Source organism: Bos javanicus, chromosome 8 (genome assembly GCF_032452875.1).
Source record: "Bos javanicus breed banteng chromosome 8, ARS-OSU_banteng_1.0, whole genome shotgun sequence".
NCBI classification, from domain to species: Eukaryota; Metazoa; Chordata; class Mammalia; order Artiodactyla; family Bovidae; genus Bos; species Bos javanicus.
Window position 1 is genome coordinate 64,259,737 of NC_083875.1, and position 21,807 is coordinate 64,281,543.

The following is a 21,807-nucleotide window of genomic DNA, read 5'->3' on the forward strand; positions in this document are numbered from 1 at the left end:
CTACTAGTGCTACCTAGGAAGCCCTAAGAATACTGGAGTAGGTTTCTGTTTTCTTCTCTAGGGAATCTTCCTGACCCAGGGATAGATCCCATGTCTCCTGCATTGCAGAAGGATTCTTTACCACTGAGCCACCAGGGAAGCCCCTTGCTATGCGATTAACAAATATTTTCCAATTGTTCTTTCAATTCATTTGGACAGTGCATCCCTGGCCCTGTTGCAGTTCCATAACCTAGCTCCTCTGGCTGCTACCAGCTCAGGGTTCCTTAATGTGGCTGTGCTGAGTTGAGGTTCCAGCAGAGCACAAACATTCCCTGCACTGCAGCTAGTGAGGAAGAGCTCATGTGGCCCTGACCCTCCAGGAACAGGGAGAGGAAATGAGCGATTACAACAGCTGATGACCCACAGACACTCATCCAGTGCCCTGCATAGTATTGAGCACTGGACTCGAAGTTAACCCTTGCTCTGCCTTATGAGCCAGGACTGTCACCACCCCAGTGGATCATAAGCTCTGCCAAGGCAGAAACTTTGATTTGCCCTCTGGACATCCCCAGTGCCTAGGACAGTGCTCCATCAGCGGATTTCCCTGACTGTCCAGTAGTTAAGACTCCCAGCTTTCACCGCGGTGGGGCGGTGGAGCGGTGGGGCGGCCGGGCGGCGGGGGGGCGTGGGGGGGGAGTGGGGGGGTGTGGTTGGGGAATCTAAGATCCCGCTTGCCACGTCGTGCGGCAAACAACAACAACAACAAAATCCCACAGATTTCGCTTACCTGAGGAAGCTGCCACCATGTACACAACATGCTGGCAAGTCTGCTGCCTCAGGTGGCCTGACAGACTCTCCCCCAGAGGATTCCCTCTGACTTCAGGCTTTTGGCCACTGTCCCTTATGAAGAATTGGTAAAGTTAATTTCCCTTGAAACCACCTCACCAATGAAGCGAACCTACAGAAGCTTCAGGAACTCTGGAGTGTAGTCTCCAGTTCTAGGTTCTTCTTTACAGCTTAACTTCCTCTCCACACATGCACAGCCTCACACTCATAATGCCCCAGCTCACAGGCCGGCCTCCGTAGGCGCAGACTCTGAGTACACACTGGCCTGCAGCGCCTAGTTTAGGCAACGGTCTGGGGACGGACACCTGCGGCAGGGCAGGGAAAGTGGAACTCGGCAGACGGCGGCAGGGGCCTCGTCACCGGAAGCGCAGAGGCTGGTGGTGGAAGTGGGCATCGGAGGCCCTGGGGCCCGTCGGTGGAGTAAGTGTCCAAGCCAGTGCTGAAGCTTTTCTGAAAACGCTCGTCTGTGACTCAAAGGGAGTGTTTCTTATTTTGAGTAAAGTGGAGACAATTATTCTTTTGAAGGAACTACGAACAAGTGAAGCAGAGAAGCCCCGAGGCCCCTGGAGATAGGAAATGAAGCCAAGAGAAGAGGCTGGAGGGCAAGGGAGCACGAAGTGCCTCAGGGAGCAGGCCCGCCTTCCCCAGGGGCTCGCTTCCCCCAGAGCCCGGACAAGGGCGGCCCCCCTCATTCCTGCGTGTTTTCTGCGCAGGGCTCTGGTTGGGACCTACAGTCCATCTAGACACCTCTGATGAAGGGGACAGAAAGGTGCGTGTACATAGGTGGAGGGGGGCAGGGGGCAGAGGGGAGAGAGCAAGACCCTACGGTGGTTACTATCCTTCAGACTGAGAAGGTGAACACTGAGAAGGTGAACTGAGAAGGGCGAGAAGGTGAACACTGACGGAAGGGTGGAGGACCAGCCAGGTCATGAGCTCTCCTTTTCTTCCTTTTACAGCAAAAAATACATAAAATTTTACTATTTTAACCATTTTTTAAAGTGTACAGTTCAGTGGCACTAAGCACACCCACAATGTTGTATATCTGATACACCCATCACCATTATCTAGTTCCAGGGCTTTATCCTGACCCCAAAACGAAACTGCCTACACATTAAGCAGTGGCCCCCATTTCCTCAGTCCCCAAATCTCAGCTTCCCAATCCAAATCTCTATGGATTGACCAATTCTATACATTTCACATAAATGGGAATCACATACTATGTGGTCTTTTGTGTCTGGCTTCTTCTTTTCTTGGCTTTTTTCAAATTTCATCCATGTTGTGGTGTGGATCATTACTTCTATGGCTGAACAATACTGCGCTGTGTGGCTAATCCCACTTTTGTATGTCCATTCATCCATTGATGGCCATTTGGGTTATTTCTACCTTGTGGCTATTGTGAATTGTGCTGCTATGAATATTTGCATACAAGTTTTTGCTCGACTATCTATTTTCAATTCTTTGGGGAAGGAGTAGAGTTGCTGGGTCATATGGAAGTTTGATATTTATTGAAGAACCACTTCCCCTTCTTTTTACAGATTTTCACAGACTCAGGAGGCTGGAACTCAAAAGTGAGCTAGAACAATGTTTCTCAGATTTTGGATTTCACACACCTCTAAAACTAAAACTACCATTACCACCACCCCCACCAAAGTAATAGGGACTTGCGTCAGGAATAAGGCCAACCTCATACTCTTTGCCTTGTACTTCTTTTCCTATCACCTCCACCATTGGGTCGTTTGGCAAACACTTGCCTGGTCCAATCTGCATCCAAAGTCTGAGTTTCCCTCTCCAGCTGCCTTGGGCTTGAGCAGCCTCTGGGGGCCCATCTGGGGGATGCTCTCCTTTCTAGGTAGCCCTGGTCCCTGAAATGTTCTCCCTCATGGAGAGTTGGTCCTACTCCCAGTCTCCCCAGTCTTTGCTCCCCACTCTGGGGGTCTCACAGACAGTGGCCTCCTTTCACTTGTTTTGGGACTGGGACCTATGCTACTTTCTGTTTCCCAAATGCTCTATAGGGCTGAACACAGCCAACATGAGACACTGAGAGCAGAAGAGGTAGAGATAAGGGAGTCCCCCAGTTTGTGAAGATTCTTAGCAGAAACAAAGAGAATCTCCAAGCTGTATGGGTGTGTGTGTGTGTGTGTGTGTGTGTATAGTATTATAGTATTTCATAAACACCTCTCCTCCTACACACACAGAAAAAGTTGTGAACAAGCTATAAAGACTAACAAAGTTTTGTTTTGTGGTTGGCTTGGCTTATCCCAGTTCAACATTTCTGTGTGGAAAGTCAGCAAGATAGCATGGGGAGAATTCAGAGCTGAGGTCTGCATTCAAATCAACCTTCCCCCGTTACAGGGCGACCTTGGTGAAGTTAATATGTGTGCCACGCTCACCAAATTGGTGGAAAAGGGATTTTAAGGCAGACTCATGAGATTATCATGAAGGTGAGGCTACAGAAGTGCCCAGCACACCGTAGGCACTTGCTCCGTAAAAGTTCTCACTGGAAGAAATCTGAGCAGCACTTTATACCTTCTATGAGCAAAATCAAAGTGAGAAGACATTATTTAATATACATTTGGCAAACAAAAAATACTTCAAAGAATCAAGTCCCTGTATGAAAGAACAATAACAGAAAGAAGTGTTTAATGGTAAGGAACACGGGAACACACAGCAGGGCTGAAACAAAACAGCATTTTGGTCTCTTATCAGAGGATCCAGGGGCTCTGCTGAGGTCAAACCCTGTCCCTGCCACCTGGACAGTGGGACAAGGTCTCCCAAAAGAGGAAGGCCATGCCCTGTGTCCATGAGCCCTACAGAGGCAGTTCCAACGGGAACTGGGAGGGACCTTACACGGAAGGCAGTTGGCTCAACCTACTGGGCAGGAAGGACCCTGAGGACGGGCCCTGGGTGGTCCCTGCCTTAGGAAGGAAGCTGAAAAGGAGACTTACCACCCATCTCCCCTAGGGAGGAGATTCAGTCCCTGGCTGGTCCTGCCGAATTTGGTACTGACTTCAACAGGGAAAGAATCAGGTCTCTTTATATGCTGAATAGAATCTGTTGTCTGATTACCTTGCCTGAAAAAAGTACAGGTGGTGCTTTACAACACCTTCAGTCTGGGCTGCAGAATCTTCCTAGGAAGGGTTCCAAGCCCTCGAGATGTGCTTTCTTGGAAGGTCAGTGTAGATGTCCACAACTGTCTAGCCCGGGTCTGGCCTGCTGGGCAGTGTCCATAGGCAGCTCTGAGGCAAGAACAAACTGGAGGGGCTTCCTGCTTCCTTTTGGCCCTGGATCAGCTGCTGCAATCAGGCTGGAAGGCCTTCCTGCTGCTTTCTGTCCACCTTGGTGGGAATCCCAGTGACATAAACACCAGAGTCGGCCACAGCTGGAGGGTGGGGATCCACCTCCAACCCTCACCGCTTCAGGGCTCCAATGCCAGCAGAGCCACCCAAGCTGTGGCTAGCTCTGGCTGGAGGCTGCTGCTTCTGGCCCCACCCACCCAGCCCGACTACATCAGGGCAAGCAGGAGTAGGCAGAGGGATTAACAGAAGATTTCAAATAGGCAACCATCATGGAGATTTCTCCCATCGGCAGAGCTCCACATAGTGTGAAAAGGGTCTTCACCTTCATCTGACCCTCAGAACACTCCCCCCTGGGAACCAAAAGGGAAACCGAGGCTCAAGGAGGGGAAGAAACACAGAACCCATTAAGATGAGGCTGAGCCAGAACCCAGTGCTAGGACTGGCTATATCGGTGCTATGCGTTCAAAGAAAAGAACCCAAAACTGGAGTAACAGATATCTAACACACCCCAGGGAGAAGGCAATGGCACCCCACTCCAGAACTCTTGCCTAGAAAATCCCATGGACGGAGGAGCCTGGTGGGCTGCCGTCTATGGGGTCGCAGAGTCGGACATGACTGAAGTGATTTAGCAGCAGCAGCAGCAATATACCCCAATGTTTAACCCATGAATGTCATACACTGCCTGCCTTCACACACTGTCCCCCCAACCGGGGAGCACTTTCTCTTCCCCACCTGCCAGCTGTGCTGACTCACCCTTTTGGACCCAGTCTTTCGAACAGGGCACATCCATGCCGACCTGAGCTGTCACCCACGATGTCCTCACCTTTATAAAGCACACACCTTTATTATGATTGCTTGTAGGCACTTACGTGCTTGTCTCTTCTATGCTACTGTGGATTCTAAGAGCAGAGGTGAGTTTTTTTATCTCTGAATCCAAAGCACAAGGAGAGGATGGCACAGGGTAAATGCTCAGTAAATGTGAATGAAAAAGTACATGTCTTCTTGCAAAACTTGCGGCCTCCATGTAATGGTCTAGTGCTGAAGCAAGGAGGTGGGAGCCTTCTCCTGGCCACTGGGGACAGGGCTCAGACACGCAGCACTTGCCAGACAGCATACTGTACCAGCACTGAAATGATGATCTGACCCTGCAGGAGACACCGTGGATGCAGAGCCCCCTGAGCAGCATCCTGCTCAGATCCTCTCCATCAGAGGATGCCCTCACCATGATGTCCCACTGCCAAGCAGAGAGCTGCTGGGAAGAGGCAGTTTACCAAAGACCCTGACCCAGCTGAGGGCCTTGAGTGCCCCTGGGCCCACCCCCAGCTGCTGTGAGGCCTCATGACTGCTGCTGCCCAGTCACAGGAGGGTTTCCCTGACAGTGTTCAGGGAACCCGTCTGGTAAGAGTGCTGTGAAGCAGCATTCTGTGATCAAACATGTGGGAAATGCTACCAGTAATATCAACTCAATGGCCATGAGTTTGAGCAAACTCCAGGAGATGGTGAAGGACAGGGAAGACTGGTGTGCTGCAGCCTGGGTGGCAAAGACTTGGACATGACTGAGCTACTCCCCCATGTGTGGAGTTCTAAGGATTCTGAGGTGTATATAGCAAAAATTATGTGACTGGGTTTTGACCCAGTATCTGCCTAACCTATTAACCACAGAGCCTCACCCCCACTGGCACATATATATTCCCTCCCCTTTATTTTTTATTAAAAAACCTGTTAACATTTTATGGAAGTAGGGTTTCAAGGAACGTACTTTGAGGAATGCTGATGGATCACCTCATAGGGCCACCAGGAAGTGGGTGACCATGGTCCAGAAAGGGTGCCAAGGATCTCTCACCAACCAGCCCACAAACTTCCTGGGAGAAAAAGACTCAGAACCACTGAGTCCAGTGAAAAAGATGAAGGAAGCAGCTGCTGTGAGCCTGTTTTCCCATCTGCCAAATGAGAATGAGCAGACTATCTGCCTGGGGTCACTAGATGAAATCTTGGAGGTGTGCATTTGTGGAAAGCTGACCCCCAGCATGACTCCTGCATGATTCTATCAAACTTACCCAAGTGACAGCTGTGCAAATACAGGAGTGACGAAAAGGGCAGGAGACCAGCAAAGAACGGACACAAAACCTCACAGCACCTAACTCAGGGGTCCATGTGTATTTTAGGGACAAACAACCCTACACATACTGATAGGCTCTGAAGATATGAATACGTTAAAACCACGAGAATCCCTGGTGCCTCTAGCCCCAGGAGTCTATGAGAATCGGCAAAAGCATGGCCTCAGAAGCCCACTAGACCCAGGTCTCAGCCAGCTCCGCTCCTTCCCGGCTGGGGAACTGGCCTGCAGCTCCACCCCTCTGTGTCTGTGTCCCCAGCATGCAGGATGAGGTTAAACCATGCCAGCCCCCAGGCTGGTGGTGAGGAGAGATGACACTGGAGTCCAGCAGCTGCACAAAATAGGTGCTCAGTGATTGTGTCTCCTTAGAGAAGGTTGGGATGCGAGGAACATTTATAAAGGCGTCTGTCAGTGATGTCTAAAACAAAACCTCTTTCTCCAGTTATGTGGGAAGGTGGCTTCTACAGGTGGGAGGATGAAGGAGGAATAGCACCTGCTGGATCGACGGACGCGAGGGAGAACACAATGAGACTCCAGGAAGCACGATCATGACTGCCTCTAGCAGCCAGCAGAGGGGGAAGGGGCGCTCATGGCCAGGAGAGGGGGAGATGAGAAGCTGTACCTCCTAAGGAGACCAGTATGCAGCCAAGCAGAGATCACAGTAAAGGTGACAACTCTGCAAAGGCTCCCATCCACTGTGCATGTCCCACAGATCAGGTACTTGACGCACGCTGGCTCTAAGCACCAACAGAGAAGCCAAGTTACCTGACCTGGCCACACAGCTGGCTAGCCGCGGGGCTGGACCAGAACGCTGAGCCTGAGTCCAGAGCACACGCTCTCTCCACTTGTCCGTGCTCCCCCTCAGGACAGGACCATCCATTCACATCTTCTCTTACCATCAGGGTCCTCAAGGGTGGGGACTGGATCTGACTCATCTCAGCACCCCCAGCACATGGCAGAAATGCAGCAAGTGTTGGTTGAATGACACATGCTTGAAAACATTTCAGAAACCTGTTGGACCTAAAAGTCAAAGTCCCTGTCCCAGAATATGACACAGTAGAAAACTACACGAGCTGACTCCCTCCTGAGGAATGTGACCTGAGGAAAAATTCCAAATTCGCCTAGAAAGTGTGAGCACCTAAGTCCTTCTACAATGGAATATATAAGAGTCTTCTGCTCCCGCTCAAAGTGGAAAAGCCCTACAGTGTTACGGGGTGAGCAGCATGGAATATCAGAGCATTGTATTGCCTGACCACAGACAAGGAGACTGAAGGTCTGGAAGGAAAAGAGATCCCTCAAGGTGACACCTTGGGCCTCCCCCTTTTTCCTATATAAAAGGCTGCCTCTGCAAGAAAGAAAAATGCATTCAACATACACATCCTGAACAGCTGTTGTGTGTTGCCTACAGCAGGTGCAGAGACGTGCTAAAGCAGAGTCATCACACAGAACAGTGAGGGGCCCCAGTGGCTGGAGGAGTGAGTTCTGTGTAAGGGAGCGGAGAAAGGCTTCATTTGATAGGCGACACTAGGAACCATTAGGGATATGTTAGAAGGTCTAAGGGAAATATGGAAGAGTGGCTAATCTTGCCCCAAAATATGTGTTTCCCCATCTAAGTACAGAGTTCTGTATTATGAGGCCACTACTGGAACAACGACTACACTTCCCAGTCTCCTCTGCATCCAGGTGGGGCCACATGACTATGAGTGGCCGATGGGACATAAGATGGAGGAACCAGTGGAATGTGAGCAGTTAAGAGCAAGACAGCTAAGAAATGGTTATATGCCTTCTTCACCATCCCTTTCCCCTCTGCCAGCCAGAAACAAAGACTCGGAAGCTCCCAGGAACGGCAGAGCCACAGATGAAAAGAGCAGGGTCCCTGAATCACCATGTGCTTCTGCCAAGCAGAAGCAGCCACATTGGACTTCATGGGAGAATAAGTCTCTACCATGTCGGACTTTTGTTACAGCAACAAGCATCACCAACTACTCCAGCAGGGAGGGGGAAATGGGTGTTTCGGGACTAAGGCACAGTGGTGCCAAGGCATAGTGTGTTTCAGGGAATGGGGAAGGTCTGATGATGGCGGGAGCATCGGCCATGTGAAGAGGATACTGAGATTCAGAAAGCTCACGCTGCTGACCACAAGGAGGAGGGTCACGTGCAGGGATTGTTTCCAGGGGCCCTGGTGTTGCTGGCGCTACTCTCGAAGGAAGAGTGGAAATTGTGAATGGTTTCCTGTAAAATCTGTCTCTCGCGTCCCTGTGGAGGAAATTGAAAACAGACAGAGAAAGTCTTGTTAAATCTTTTAACCATTAATTCAGTTGACATAGTGCTGTTAACATTTAACTCATACTTGAAAAACCCATGGGCGTCTTGGAGAAAACAAATTACCTAATTGAAAGAGCACTGGGTTTAATAAAAACATTCTGAGTCAGCACCCACAAACACAGCATGCCAGGGCTGGAGAGCCCCCCAAGATGCAGAGGTCCAATCTCCCAGAGGAGGATTGGCAGCAGAACCCAGACAGCAGGCATGACTTATCCTGGGTCATTTGGCCCAGAACGGACATCTCCTACCCTGCCCTGCTCTGTGCATATTTCTAGCCATCACATTTCCAGGGAATTTTCCAGGAGCCGAACTTTCTGATACAGACTCAGATCTGAACTGCCTTGACTCCCCCTTGTCCAAAAGATGACAGGTCCGTCTCCATAGTGATTCACTTCTCACCCCATCCTTGCAGACTCCCCTCCTAGTTGCCACCCTTTACACACACATTTTAAGATGGGAAAAGAGGGGGGATGTGGACATTTCTTTAAATCCAAAGAACATCTTTACTGAATATATAACTGAGAGGCAGTGATACACAGAGATTAATAACAGAGACTGGAATCAAACAGCCTGGGTTCAAATCCCAACCTCTCCCCATTTACAAGCTGGGTTACCTGGAACTAGGTACTTCATCTCTCTGTGACTTACTTTCTATAAAATGAAGATGATAATTGTAACTCAAAGGGTGCTGCTGACATTGGGCTGTGGGTGGGTAGCAGGAGGCTGGCATGTCCTGACCTCAGCGGGCAGCAGTGTAAATTAAAAAAAAAATTTTTTTAAACCAACAAATACATGTGGTCAAACTCTAAAGTAAAATAGACAGCCAGTGGGAGTTTGCTGTGTGACACAGGGAGCTCAACCCAGTGTTCCGTGACAACCTAGAGGGGTGGGATGGGGTGGGAGATGGGAGGGAGGTTCAAGAGGGAGGGGACATATGTGTGCCTGTGGCTGATTCATGATGATGTATGGCAGAAACCAGCACAATATTGTAAAGCAAGTATCCTTCAATAAATTTTTTAAAAAATAAAGCAAATAAAAAGTGAATAATCTCTGGAAATCTATTCCCTGCCAAGAGTAGGGGGGGGAAAAAAAAACCTCTACCAAACATGACTAGACTTTAACCTTCATTTCATGGACTGCCCTTTCCAGATCCCCAAGCAGGGACCTCTACTGCTGATGAGGCTCCTGGACACCAGGAAGGGCAGAAGAGTCTCCCTTCACACAATCCATCCCAGACACCTGGAAAAGTGCCTTCAGGATTCCATCAACACACACCTAAAGGCTATGGGACAAAGGTCAGAACATCAGAGGTAGGGTCAGAGGACCCCGAATCCCTACTCCACCACTCACTCTGTCCCAGGCGTGACCCCATGCTGCTGAGTTTCTACATCTCTAACAGGGGGAAGGCATTGCATGCTGGTGCTGTGATGTGGCTCAACCTGAGATAATGAACGGGGGTGACACTGTGCAGACTGCAGAGGGCTAAAAAATAAATAGAGGGGATGACAGCCATGTTATTATTAGACCACCTCAGCCTTAATTGCTTGAGAAATGAGGTCAGGGTGAAACAGGGTTCCAGCGCACTCCTAACCTCAGGAGTGAGCCGTAGATGATGAAAACCATAATCGCTCCCTGCATCCACAGCTGATTGAAGATGATAATGATAATTGCCCTTTAAAAACCCCAGGCTTCAAAGGACCATCCAGATAATTCTCAAAAGAAAAAAGCAAATGGCCATTAAAAGTAGAAAAAAAACATGTTCAGTCTATCTAGTAGTTAAAGAAATGCAAATTAACACAAGGCATACTTCTTGGCCTATCAAATTAATAAAAATTAAAAAGCAAATGGATAGCATCCAGTGCTGGCAAGGGTGCCTCTGGAACTTATATCCACAGCTGGTGCAGATGTTTACTAGCTCCTTCTGGAAGGTATTTCAGGATAAAGTACTATATACCTCGATTTAGACTATTTGACTCCATAAATTTCAGTTTTTCTTTTTTTTTTAGATATCTATTCTGAGGAGATAATTAGAAAGGCTCATACACGAAGTTGCCCACTGCAGCACTATTTATAAAAGTTTGGATATCTATGTATCCAACAAGTAGGGATTAAAGAAAAATAATTTTAGTACATCCTAACAAACTTATTATATTAAAAAAGAGTTCTTAATGACATGGGTAACTGCATATATTTAACATTAAATGCAGTAAGTAGAATATAAAATTATAGATTTAAATTTATCTCAGCCACATAAAGAAAAATACTCAGCACAAAACACTGCAGAGTGATCTTCCCAAATACCAACAGCATTGGCCTTTGGGTGGCTAGATTGTGATTCCTTTGTAAGTTCTTTTTCCCCTTTCTGGTACTGCATACATTTAGTACAATGAATATGCACAGCTTTGATAATCACAAAAAAATAGGAATGGAAAGAAGCAATGGCTTAGGACCAACTAAAGGTGAAACTCAGGCTATCATTTCTGGTTAAACTTCTCCAATATATAAACCTGTTTGAAACTAACACACTAATAAGCAGACTCTGCTTATTCATAACTCGAATGCTGAGGTGGGTTCATCAGAAAGTCAAATGGTTTGCAGGCTGAGGGGCCACACTGCTTTGCTAATATTCATATGGCTGAGCCAGGTTTTGGGTGAATATTCATTAAAACAATTTTTTTTGGATAAAATATTCAAACTTTTTTGATTATGTAAGAAATACATTTTACATCACAACCCATGTAAATTGATGCAACTGAAACAAGCTTTAGTCTTCTTACCTGCAGAGAATGTTGATATTTTCTACTCTATTCTATTTCCCTTGTTAAAATGCTGCTCATGAACTACTAAAAAATTGATTCCACAAGCCCCCAGTGTGTTGTGGACTGCAGCTAGAAAGACATGGGGGCAAGGGGGCAAGGAGAGCTGGGCTTATCCTCTCCCACATGTCCTGAGTTCTCAGATACATATAGAGCATTTGAACCACAGTGGGTACTCTCTTGGCCAAGGTTGGGTTTCAGAAGTAAAAGGATGAATGTTAGGAGAAGCTCATGCCCTGGAGCAATCAAAGAGACAGGAGTCAGGGTCAGGCGGGTCCAGCCCAGAAGAGAAGCGGCCCCAGGCATCAAAAGAGCTCTTAGAAGCCACACTCAGTCTGAGAAATACTTTGCTCTTTCTAAGAAGCAGCACAGACTTGCAATGGTGACCTAGAGTAGGGAAGATACACTTGCTTTTGTGACATTCAGCTTCTCCCAATCACATCTTTGCTCTCAGATACAGTTGATGCACATGGTCCTCATTTCCACAGCATTCTGCCTGGCACAGCTGACCCTCCAATAACAGGGCTACTATACAGCAATCGGTTCAGATCAGCCCGTTCCCTTTGCACCGATCTCCATGGGGGATAGCTTGACTTTGCAGGGTGGTGCCTGTGGGGAGGACATGGATGTCTTGGCATGTTGGAAGCACCTGGGATCTTTCAGCTGGGAGGTGTTCAGCTGAGGGCCCCAAGGAAGATCTTTGTTATGGGTTAAATGTTTGTGTCCTGTGTTGAAACCCTAACCCCTCAAGTGATGGTGGTGTTAGGCGGTGGGGCCTTTGGAAGATGATTAGGATTAGGTGAGGTCATAAGGGTGGGGCTCCCGTGATGCCATCCATGTCCTTACGAGAAGAGAAAAAGAGAGATTTTGCTTCTATTTTGGGCCACATGAGGAATTGAGAAGGTGGCAACGTGCAACTTGGAAGAGGAGCCTCACCAAACTCAACCACTCTGGCACCCTGATCTTGGACCCCCAGTCTCCATACTGTGAGAATTAAACTTCAATTTATAAGCCACCCCATCTAAGGTACTTTGTTTTGCAGCCTGAACTATGACAATCACCAACAGCTGTTACTCTGCTTCTCTTGATGGGGCCCTGTTTAGTAAACAAGGAGAAGGGGGAGGCCAATGGATTTGAGAGAAAACTATAAAAAATGTCCTAGTCTGTACAGACTTTAAGAAAAATACCCTCCTTTGGAGTGGGGCTCAAGACGTCATATCATCCACTCTGACGATGACTATTAAGTTGCCTAAGATTTGCAAACTAACCCAGTGTGTATTCTTTTTGTGATTCTGGACCAAAGAGGCCATGCCACAGACAGCAGAGGGGAGGTTTCAGAAATGCTGGCAGTTATCATCTACCAAGACTCAGACCCTGCTCCAGTGACACCCAGCTCCGGTCTTTCCACGCCCTCTAAGGTCCTTACTGCCCCTCCATCTAGAACCTCTTTTGTCCTTCCTTTTTGACTGGTCCAGGCTTGGCTTCCCTCACCTCCATCCTCTCCTTGGCTCACATGTCTGGCCCTTGCAGGCCTGAAGAAGGAAGGGTCCTAACTCCTGAGCTAGAGCCTCCTCACCGTCACTCACCTTGTCCTCTCACACAAGCCTCTGTGTACTTGCCTGGGTTACCCTCGACCACGCTGGGAGCCCTAATCTGTCCCCTCTGGCCTCCTCTCACACCAGGCTCCTTGCTCTCCATGATTCAGCCACTTCTTTAGTTCTTTTCGTTAATTATTTTTTAAAAACTTTTGGCCACACTGCAGAGCATGTGGGATCTTAGTTCCCTTAGGGATTGAACCCATGCCTCCTGTAGTGAAAGCCTGGAGCCGTAGGGACCACCAGGGAAGGCCCGTTAGTTCTTTAAATACACCACACACGTCAGCGCAGCACCTGTGCACATGCGCTTCCCTCTGCCGGTACCCTTCTTCTACCCCTGTGCCAGGTGGTTCTCATCTTCCTTCAGATGGCGGCCCTCCTGCCCTTCCTCGGGGATGTCTTCCAGGCCCCACCCTCTCACCGGGAGCTCTCCCAGCACAGTTCGCCTCTCCTGTGCTGGTGGATTACATCAAGGCAGGACAGCACACGGGTCAGGACACAGACACTGGGTTCTAATCCTGGCTCTGCCACTTACTGACTGGGTGATTACGGGCAAGTTCTCTGACCTCTCTGTGCCTCAGTTCCCACGTCTGTAAACTGGAACCAACCTCAGGGGCCTTCCGTGAGGGTGACATGAATGACTAGAAATGATGTGCTCAGAGCAGTGCTGGGCTCAGAGTGATTCTCCGTGCTCAGCACTCACACAGTACCTGGGACATGGCAGAGAGTCAAAGGACAATTTTTTCATGAATAAATCAATGGTCCAAAGACTTTGGTGCTGGCTTCGGGTGATCCACCCACAGTAAGCCACCCTCAGGTTTCTGTTCCCTGGATGAACCCTTCCCAGCAGCCAAGACCTGCCCACCTCCTGCCCTTCATGTCTAAGGGAAGAGCAGAAATGGTGCTGGTCTTGGAGTCAGGACTCACAGTGCCTCTCGGAGCCTCTGCTTCCCTCTCTGTAAAGTGAGGCAGTGAGTGTCCGGGACAGGTGAGCAGAATCAAGGAAGGGACCTTACAAAGCAGAAAGAACACACAGCAAAGACCTGCAGAAAAATGCTCAGGCTCACATGCATGGGTAGCAATGCCAACCACAACATTTGGAAGGCTCACTTCACAGCCTTGATGTTGCTGGCTAGTCTCTTAAGTCGTGTCTGACTCTTTGTGACCCCATGGACTGTAGCCAGCCAGGCTGCTCTGTCCATGGGATTTCCCAGGCAAGAATACTGGCATGGGTTGCCATTTCTTTCTCCAGGGGAATCTTTCTGACCCAAGGATTGAATCTGCATCTCCTGCATTGGCAGGCAGATTCTTTACCACTGAGCTAGCAGGGAAACACACCCCACAGCCTACAGACAAGCAAAACAGCGATGACAACAATGGCAATAAAACCAGCTCCCAACCTGAGTGGGCTAGGGGCAGGTTGGGGAAGGGTGGCAGGGCTGGTTGGAGAAGCTGCCTCCATACAGATCTGCCCTCCCCATCCCCAATTCTGCTCGTGGGCTGAACAAGGGAAGTGGGCGGGTACCGGCCGCCCAAATTAACTAAGGAAATGTACGTGAAGTGATCTGTGAGCGACAAAATGCTACATGGATATTCACTTGCCACTGTCACTTCAGGTCTGATCAGTATTTCTGTGCCTACCCAGCAACATATAGACAGAACCATACAACAGTCACAGTCTCTGACATAACCTCATGTTGTGGCACACAGCCTGAGGAACAAGACAACAGAAGAAAAAGCATACAGGCAGACAAGTCCACTCTGACACTATTTATAATGGTAACATCCCATTATTGCCCAACGAGTGAGGAGCTGTAAGGCAACATGTGAAGAAGCATCAAGTAAGCAAGCAATATTTTGGCCAATATTGGTTTGGCCAAAAACTTTGTTCGGGTTTTTCAGTCAGCTGCTATGGAATAAGAGACAAAAAAATCCAGCCCACAGTAGAAGGAAAGGCAGAAGGCAAAGGAATGTGAACAGCCCAAGAGCAACTGTACAGCCGCAGAGTGACCGGTGCCTCGCCTCTGTGTTTTGCTTGCTTTCTGCATATGTGCCTTTGGGTGGGTGGGTGGGGGCACTGCTAATCTTTAGCTTTAAAGCTAATGACAAAAGTGCAGGATGCCAACAATAACAACAGTGACTGGCAGATCTCTGTGTGCCAGGTGCTCTGCTGAGCATCTCAGTCCTGGCAGTCAGCCCATCACCCCCACCCTCCAGACCAGAAAGCTAGGCTCAGAGAGGGGTGCGACTTGCCCAGGGTCACTGCAAGTGGAGGGGCTGGGTCAGCCTGACCTGAGGGCCTGTCTTCATCAACTAACACTGTGCTCCAGAGGGCAAAACCCAGCTCTGTGGGTTGAGATGATTGGAGGGAATATTTAAGCTGGATCTAAAGAGAAACCACCTTATGAGAAGAGAGGCCTTGGAAAAGGAATAGACATACTGGAAGGTAGTGACCCACTGGCCTTGAGAAGTGTGTGAGCGGGGCCAGCCTCCACCAGGCATGTGCGGGAGACCAAATCAGACCACAAAGGTCCTTGGAACACCAGGGCCAAGGATCCTAGTGAAGCTGTCAGCTGTTCGAAACAGAAAAAAAAAAAGATTGGGAACAATACCTTGCCTGCATTCAGTTCAGAAATTGCTGCCAAAATCTGCTGCCTGGATCCATCTGTCTTAATACCCAGCTCCTTCAAGTCGCCGTCGGTGAGTGTGAGGAATGCTTCCATATCCACCTGGGGAGAGAGAGGGGGATTTGCTACCATCTGCTCAGTGCCACACCTCTTTTTTCCCAACCACAACCGGACTATCATGATTATGAGCTATTAGTGCTTATTAGTAGTGAATTAATGATGATTTACTACTTTTCAATTCCCGGCTTTATGCTGAATGTTTATTTGAAAATATCATTAAAAATAAACTGTCCTCAGCTCTCACCCTGGAATTTTTAGAAGTGCATTCTAGAAAGACTCTGAAAACAAAATAAGTAAGGGAAGTCTGAGACAGTAATCTGGGTGACCAGAGTGGTAGAAAGCCAAGTCCTGCTGATAGAAAGTTCATTGCAATGTTGCTGCACTTCGAACAGTATAGGATACTGTACAGAAAATATGAGTATATGGCGGTACTTACCATGTTTACCCCCCAAGGACAAGAGAGATGCAGGCTGTGGAAAGACAGAGTGAGAAAAGAAACAAGCAGAAGCAATAAAGGCAAGAAAGACTGTGAAGAACTGAGGCAGAGAAAGGATCAGAAAATGGGCATCTCAAAGCTGTTCGATCCCTGGTTTTTACCGGAGAAATTCTAACATTTCTGGCATCCCTGCCGGGGCCTCAGCTCCAAGAGAATCCCTTTCTTTCAATTTTCATTTTACTTTCCTGGATTAAAAAAAAAAATCTTGAACCAAGTTTGCATCAGTGGGGAAGGGTCTGCTCCCGCACCCAACACCATGCTCTCTCTGAGATGCAGAGAGGGCCCCTGTGATAACGATAAGCTCCCTGCATCTCTCAGGGGCTTTTCAGATCACAAGACACTGACAGGCTGAAGGAACAGGTGACATGGTTTTGATGGAAAACACCTGCCCCCTGATCCTACTGGCCACTCCCCTCCCCCCACCATCCCAGACCTGAGGCAGAGACCCCACACCCAGCCTGCGTGTGGGTCCCCGTGGCCAGCTCCTCAGAAAGCACGGAACACATGAAATAAAAGTAGCCAGCCATCTGCAAACAGGAAAGATTTTTTTGACAACGAGAAAAATTGCCACTGAAGTTTACGGCATCGAGAAGGCAGGAAGGACAGACGGGATAGGGCAGAAAAGCAAAAAAAAGGAAGAAAGTCGTGGCACTCCTGACTTCTTCTTGAACCGAAACACAGACTCCTTAACTGGGTCTCAAGCTTGCTGGAGACAAGGAGGGATTCTCGTGCTACATTAACTGTGACCGTTGTCGTGCACTAAACTGGGCACTAGAATGTTCTAAGCCAGTGACTGTACCCTGGTAGCTAATGGGCCCACTGAGGAGTTTTATTTCGCTGACAGTAAAAATTTTAACATCTTATTGAGATGTAATTCACTTACCATACAATTCACCCATTTAAAGTGTAAAACTCAATGATTTTTTAGTACAGAGTTGTGCGATCGTCACCACACTTAATTTTAGAGCATTTTCATCACCCCAAAAAAGAAAACCCATACTCATTAGCAATCACTCCCATTCTCTCCTCCCCACATTCCCTGGCAACCACTAATCTACTTTCTGTCTCTACAGAGTTGCCTATTCTGGACATTGCATATAAATGGAGTCATACCATATGTGGCCTTTTGTGACTGACTGCTTTCTCTCAGCACAGTGTCGTCAAGGCTCATCTGTTTTGTAGAGTGTATCAGTACTTCTTTCTTTTTAGTGGCCAAGCTACATTCCAAGGTAGAGTGATAACACATTTTATTTACTCATTCATCAATTGATGGGCATTTGGGCTATTTCTGCCTTTTGGCTATTATGAATAGTGTTGCTGTGAACACTGTGCAAATGTATGCTTTCGATTATTGTGGGCATATACCTACCTAGGAGTGGCATTACTGGGTCATATGGTAATTCTCTTCAACATTTTGAGAAACTGCCAAACTGCAGAACAGTAATTTTTTAAAATGTGATTGTAAGTGCTTTTAGGATTTTGAGTGAGAGCAAATAGGAACTCTTTTAGACTAATACAGACTCTTTATGTCCAGATACGTAACACAGACTCATTAGAATTTGCTTTTTACTTACTTTAAACCTAAAAACTGGCTAGGTAATCCCCTTCAACTAAAAGAGACCAGAACAGACACAAACTTTACTACAGAGAGCAGAGCTCAAAATTACAAAATTTTATTATAACACAAGCCAGAAAGTCCCCAGGATTTCACTGTTATGAATGAACCAAATGTGCTGAACACAAATTCTATTTCTTCAGCCATCTCAACGAAAAAGATCAATCCAGGCTTAAAGAATGACAACCTACATATTTAGACAACTGTTTTATGCTACGATTTAAATGGACACTCAAAAAGAGTATTCTTACCTCTTGCTCCTCAAAAATGGGCTGATATTTCTCAAGTGATAGTTTCTTAAGGATTCCAGTCAGTTCATCTTCAAGAGGGAAAGAATGTAAAATAAGACATTTTAGAATTTGGTAAAATTGCCTCAAGAGTGATCTTCAAACTTTCATAAAGTCGTGGTAATCTTATTTCAAATGAAATTCTACAAGAAGCCCTGACACAGAAAGCAGATCTACACTGCACTCCTGGGGTGCAGCTGCAGGTGGGTCTCAAGCCACATGCTGGTCACACTCCCCCCTCAGGGCAGGCTCCCAGCATTCCCCAAACCCCAGATCAGGCTGTGAAGACAGAAGATGGGGGTCCTCATGGCTAGGCTGACTCTCCAATGGCTGCAACCACCACGTTCTTAGAGTTCTAGCTTCTGGGCCTAAAACCCTGCACTCTATCCCAGAACAATTTTAAATTATGATTTCTCAACTGCTGTTAGCTACCCTTGGAATAAACACTAAGACTAGCACCCCTCAGCTAGACAGAGAAAGACCTGGAGAGAATAGGCAGGCGGGCTTCAGAGTCAAGGTTTGGTATAAGCATTTGGAGACTGTGGGCTTCCTGAAGAAAAGGCGGGTCTGAGTGGAACGGGAGAGCCAGATGGACACAGACCAGGGGAAAACAGAAGATCTGGGGTATCAAGTTATCAGAACAGGGAGAGAGACAGGGAAGGAGACAAGACCAGCATCTGGGGGGTTTGGAGAAACATCCATTCACACATGCAAAAGGGGTTTACCAGACTAGGCACTGGGGACTCAACAGGGACCAAAACAGAACACAGGCAAGCTGACAAGGCGGTAAGGAGAAACAGAGCAGGGTGGGAGGGGCTGACAGGGGAGGCGAGAATGCTGTTTTATAGACGGTGGTCAGGGAAGGTCTCTCAGGAGCTGACGTTTTAGCAGTAAACGAAGGAGCGAGCTGTGCAGATACCAAGGCGAAGAGCACCAGCAGCATCCAGGCAGCGAGAACAGCAAGTGCAAAGGTCCTGGGGCAGTGGGTGCAGCTTACAGAAGAGTGGACTGGAGGTCAGGTGGTCAGAGGTCCACTCATTCATCATCCGGCAATGGCTACTGTGCCCACTACATGCTGGGAATGCAAGTACAGACAGGTCCCTGTGGTAAAGGAACTCGGCGTGACTGGGAAGATATACTGAGGAGGGTGACGGATGATGCCCCGTGCTCACCATCAGGCACCCTGGATACCCATTTGCTCTTAACAACCCCACGTGGCAGACCCTATTACTGCTCCCACTACAGATGAGGAAGTCACAGAAAGCTGGCACCATATCTCGGGTGACATCACACCGCTAGTCCACAGCACACTGGGGATTCAAACCCAGTGGTTTAGCTACCAGGCCTGTGCCACACTCCACTCTGCCACCCCTCCCACAGGTGGTGAGCACATGGTGAAGGGCGTGACTAAGGGGACAGAGAGGACAGCTGACCACCCAGGGGACCAGAAAAGCTTCACAGAAGAGCTGCTAATGAGCAGTGGTGTTCTGAGATGAAATGAGTCCCAGCCCACACATAATCCATTATAGATTCAGGACGCCTATAATGCTGTTCCCTCCATGAGTCTCTCTTTACATTTGTGTGCTGGCTTTCTGGGAGGGGGAATGTACACATATATGTAGATACATAACTTTACAGCAGATTTTACTCATGTAAGGATGTATGTGCACAATTTATATATGATAATAAATTACATGATACTCTATATTATAAACTCCATATAGCCAATGCCTTCATTGGATATCAGGCATTTCACTGAATGTCTTCACTGATTTTTGCATCATTCTTGTAGCCAGAGGGAATGATATAGTTCCGACATGAAGGCTTGCTGATGCTTCTGTTCAGGTGAAAATGTGAGATGAAATGAAACAATGAAGACAAATGTTGGAACTTCAGATAAAGGTTTTCAAATCCTGAAAGACTATTTAGACTATTTTCTCAATTTTCAGTGCTAGAACAGCTATAGACATGACACTTAAAAGTTGAACCTGCAAAATTAACATTGTCTAGATGATATCCAGATGATCAATAAAACATTAACTCAAGTCCTGGTGGGTATTTGCTGATTTCCATGGTGTAAATACATCACCATGGCTGACTTCAACCTGCCAATGTCATGTTCCTGGAAATGGAACTGGGAAAGACACACAGAAGTAACACATCAGTACTCAGTATTCCCACCATGAAGAAAAAAGAGACATAAAGAACTTCAAGAACACAGATATTAGAATGCAGTAAAAGATAAGAAAATAATATATTTTGATTTAAATGCCACATACCTTAACATGTAGCATAATCAGCTTAATTATAAGTTCATGTAATTTGACTTGTCTATTTTTTTAACACATATTTTTGTTGTTGTTGTTGTAACTTGACTTTTAACAGCTGTGTTTAATTGCCAGTTCATGTGTTTCCTTGGAGAAGGAAATGGCAACCCACTCCAGTACTCTTGCCTAGAGAATCCCGTGGACAGAGGAGCCTGGTGGGCTGCTGTCCATAGGGTCACACAGAGTCAGACATGACTGAAGCGACTTAGCATGCATGCATGCCTTGGAGAAGGAAATGGCAATCCACTCCAGTATTCTTGCCTGGAGAATCCCAGGGACGGGGGAGCCTGGTGAGCTGCCGTCTATGGGGTCGCACAGAGTCGGACACGACTGAAGCGACTTAGCAGCAGCAGCAGCAGATGTTTCCTATATATTTATCAATCAGCTCTGGCCCAACTGCACACTGTCTGCTCAGTCCCTGCAGCCCAGCCTGAGTGTCCTCTTCAGTGAAACCCACGATGATGCTCCATGCCTTGCTGGTAACACAGATTTAATCCCACCTTGTGTTATAATCATTTAATGTTGTTATGCAGAATGTATCTGAATCCCCAACCTGATGAATGATCAGGACACCAGCACAGGTTACAGCTCCCAGGGCTGCCCCAGGCACCTTCACGGAATGAAGTGTGAAGTGTGAAGCTTACACGACATTGTCGCCACTTCACCATTTCCTTCAGGAGGAGTGAACAGAGGGACACAAAGTGAGCAGGGCAAAGGCTCGCAAGTGACCCTTCACCGAGGCTTTAGGTTTTCCACAAAAATATCATCAAGAATGGCTCTTTAGTGATGGACTTCAGGCTCTGGTCTGTGATAATCTAATGCCTTCAGGACAAGGGTCTTGCTGCCTCGGGACCCAGAAACCCCAGGAAGCAAAAGTAGGCTTTCTAAGCCAGAGAAGGTAATCTTAAAAAAAAAATGTGCTCTCAAGTCTTCCTCTGTTTTTTATCCCAACAAGGCTTTGCAAATGTTTTTTCCAATAATGAATAAGAGGGGAGAAGAGTGGGCACAAACAGGGCTATCAGATATCCACTGTCTCAACTCTTTTGGGAGAAAATGTGGGGCACAAATCCCAAACTGAACCACTCGGAGTTTAGATTCCTGAGGCCTTCTGAGGCAGGAGAGTTCATGGGCGGGGAACTTAAGATGCCACACAGAAATTCTCTGGTGGTCTAGTGGTTAGGACTCCATGCTTTCACTGCAGAGGACCCGATTCAATCCTTGGTTGGGGAATTAAGATCCCACAAGCCACGTGGTGTGGCAAAAGAAAAAGATCATTATATGTATATATATAAAGAAAACACAGGGAGGAATGGGGTTGCTAGCCAGCCTCTGAAGCTTTCATAAATGATCGCGCTAGAGAGCACGAAACAATAAAAGCAGTCCCAAATAAAGAGAATGCCAGTGGTAGTGTACATTTATCAA

General features: G+C 47.5%; 1 protein-coding gene across 2 annotated transcripts in view; it reads right to left on the reverse strand.

Annotated features, from left to right (window-relative positions):
* Positions 1–3,435: 3,435 nt before the first annotated feature.
* The window catches only part of ANKS6 (ankyrin repeat and sterile alpha motif domain containing 6), a 54,776-nt gene continuing 36,404 nt past the window's right edge, over positions 3,436–21,807 (reverse strand). For both annotated transcript variants that reach the window (XM_061425781.1, XM_061425782.1), the window contains exons 13-15: positions 18,023–18,090; positions 15,586–15,702; positions 3,436–8,493 (exon numbers count right to left, since the gene is read on the reverse strand). In XM_061425781.1, the coding sequence (XP_061281765.1) occupies positions 8,389–8,493; positions 15,586–15,702; positions 18,023–18,090 (290 nt within the window). In that variant the 3' untranslated portion in view covers positions 3,436–8,388. The remainder of the gene's footprint in view (positions 8,494–15,585; positions 15,703–18,022; positions 18,091–21,807) is intronic.